Below are 2,792 nucleotides of genomic sequence, written 5' to 3'. Positions count from 1 at the left end.
CCACCCCTGCCTCTCCCTGCCAAATGGAGGCAAAACTCAACTGCTCTAAAGCTGCCAGCCCCTTCCCGGCCAGACCCCAGCACCGGGCGGGGAGAGACGGGTGGAAGGTGCAAACCACCCTGGATGGAGAGATGGAGAGTCACCATTTCATGCAAACACTGCCATGGCCTCATCACACTGTGCCTTGGGCCAGAGGCAGAGGTGATGGCCAGAGGAAGGTGGCAGGTCCACCTGGGGCATGGAGGGATGGGGCGCCAGGGGAAGGGGCCCGGGCAGCACTGGGGAGAGACGTGCACTAAGGAAGGGCATGGCGTCAGGGAACAGGCTCTCTCCAAGATGGTGGATGGGGTCTGGGGCTGGAGCAGGAGGAGAGAGCCCCAGAGCTGGTCGTGAGGCCAGAGGGACCCACAGCCTCGGTGTCCTCTCGGGTGGTGATGATGATGGGACACTTCCCGGTCCCCCAAAAGGAATGGGAGAGGGGGTGAGGAAGGCCCAGAGGGGCGGAGGAGCGAGGGGCAGGGGTACGCTCGAGTGGAGCAGGCAGGGGGCACCCCTGCCTGGCAGCCCCAAATGCAGAGACGGGGGCCCCACTCCCTGGGCAGGGGTGGCCGGGGGGTCCTGGCAGTCCGAGGGGGAACGCAGCCCCCGGAGGACACAGTGTCTGTTGGGGCTGGCTTCCACCACCTCTTCCCCCCCCTAGATCAGCTTCTCCTCCTTCTGCGACGAGTTCAGCTTCTCCGTCTGTCTCTCATCCTCTGCTGCTGCTGCCTCCTCCCCTGTTTCCGGCTTCCTGCCCGGGGCCGGGGTGTCCCCAGCGATGGTCCCCAGGACTTTGGTGCTGTGCTCCTGAGCTTTGGCCCTGAGGGCGGCAATGCTGTTTTCTCTCAGTTCCTCCTGGGAAATGGTGGTTTTGGGATCGGGGCCCCTCTCTTCCTTGTCACCCTTGTCAAGCTTGGGCAGGGCCTGGCGCTCCACCTCCGTCTTCCTCCCCGCCTCAGCCGCTGCCTCCAGAGACTTTTTGTGCATCCCTAAAAAGAATTGTTGGTATTCGGGTTTAGAAAAGCGTCTGGGCATGGGAAAGCCATCTTGAACTGAAAACAGCAAAGATAAAGAGAGGCCAGAATTAAGGAAAAGCAGAAACCCTCGCTCCACGCAGCAGTCACGGCCAGCCGCTTGCCCTGGCCCCCACGCGAGGGCAGCCCAGGCGAGACGACTGCCTGCTGGGGCAGCCCGGCCCCGGCATCCGTGGCCTCAGGGCTGCCCACAAAGGTCTATAATTACTCACCCCTTCATTTCTCTCCCTGAACCTAAAGCTAACTTGTCGCCGCAGGGGGGATGAAGGTCCCACACAGCAGCACAGTTGCCTGAGCTTCACCGAGGCTGGGGAGGGAGATCCCCCATTGCCTATTCCTGTATCAACCCACTCTTCACACAATCCACCCCTCTGCCTCTCTCAGTTTCACACAGATAGAGGACAGGACAGCCTGTCGTCAAGATGCCAGACACTAGTTTTGAGGGAGAACTGGCCTGAAAGGTCAGAAAGTGGGAAGCAAAGAGCAGGAGCATGGTAAGGTAGCCGCTGCCTCCACGCCTGCACAGAAAACCAGGCAAAACAAGGCAGAAACGTAGCTCCCCCAGGTGCTGAGAGCAGGAGGAGGCAGCAGCATGCTCCCCCTGGGAATTGAGGCAAGGAGAACACATGTGGGTGTCCTGGCACCCAACACAGCATCACGGGGCTGAGGGAGTCAGACTGGGATGACGTCCTGCCTTGGGCAAGGGTTGGAGCCCCTGCTGGGCTGGGCACGAGGAATACTTGTGCCATGGGAGTCAAAGGCTAACAGCAGCCTAAACATGAGGGACAAACTCCTGCCCTCGTCAGATCCTGCAGGTCAGGATCCAAGGACCAGCATGGATTTGGGATGAGCGGTCAGACCCTATTGACAAGGGCCGTTGGAGGACAGGGGGGTGGAGGGCAGCAGAGTGGGTGGACCATGCCCCACCACCCTCCACCCGTGTTTTCGACACAGCTCCACTTTCTTTCTTGCATCCCCACTGATTCATCTCAACCCACTTGCCGTCCCACATGAAGGTGGCTGCTCTCTTACCCAGGAGCCAAGGGGCGCAGGACTCCATGATGCCGTCCTTGGCAGACTTGAGGATGGACTCGGGCAATGGGATGGAGTGACGCACCATGGCACCGTAGAGCCCGTACTCAGCCATCACGCTGCTCCTGCCCCAGCACTTCTCCCTCTTCCGCCATTTGGCCCGGCGGTTCTGGAACCACACCTGGGGCAGGCAACAAGAAGGGACATTTCTTTTTTTGGGGGGGGAAGAAGGTGTGTCAGTCCCCTTCCTGCATGGGAACACATGTGTGCTTGTGCAGCAGGATGAAGGCAGCTGTGTGGATGCTCATCCCGAAAGCACTGTGACCTCTTCCCCCATGCAGCAGCCGCCGGGTATCTCTCCCTCCCTCGCTTGCAGGAGCGGTGAGGGCCAAGTGTGAGAGCAGGTCCCATCCCTCTCTGCAGGATGTAATTAATTTGCCATCACGGCATCTTTTTCTAGCGGCTTTTGGCTCTCGTGCCTGGGATTTTCTTTCATTATTTACTGGGTGTCTGAGCTGCAGCGCAGGGCTGCAGGCACTGGTGCCTGCAGGGAGGGCTGGGATGGGGTTGGATGCTTGGGAGAGGCGGGAGAAGGGGGAAGCTGATCTGTGCGCTTCGTCCTGAATTCCCAGTTTGAAAAGCCCCTCATCTTCTCAGAAAATTGGCAGAATAATCTCTGAGCTGTGA

At 59.8% G+C, this 2,792-nt stretch overlaps 1 protein-coding gene across 1 annotated transcript in view; it reads right to left on the bottom strand.

The window, feature by feature from the left end:
* Positions 1-648: 648 nt before the first annotated feature.
* Positions 649-2,792, bottom strand: part of VSX2 (visual system homeobox 2) — a 66,044-nt gene continuing 63,900 nt past the window's right edge. The window contains exons 3-4 of the mRNA XM_009887025.1: positions 2,106-2,286; positions 649-1,028 (exon numbers count right to left, since the gene is read on the bottom strand). Of these exons, the coding sequence (XP_009885327.1) occupies positions 697-1,028; positions 2,106-2,286 (513 nt within the window). The 3' untranslated portion in view covers positions 649-696. The remainder of the gene's footprint in view (positions 1,029-2,105; positions 2,287-2,792) is intronic.

Source organism: Charadrius vociferus, unplaced genomic scaffold, assembly GCF_000708025.1.
Source record: "Charadrius vociferus isolate BGI_N301 unplaced genomic scaffold, ASM70802v2 scaffold14, whole genome shotgun sequence".
In the NCBI taxonomy this organism is placed as follows: Eukaryota; Metazoa; Chordata; class Aves; order Charadriiformes; family Charadriidae; genus Charadrius; species Charadrius vociferus.
This window is presented reverse-complemented; position numbering and strand designations above follow the sequence as displayed.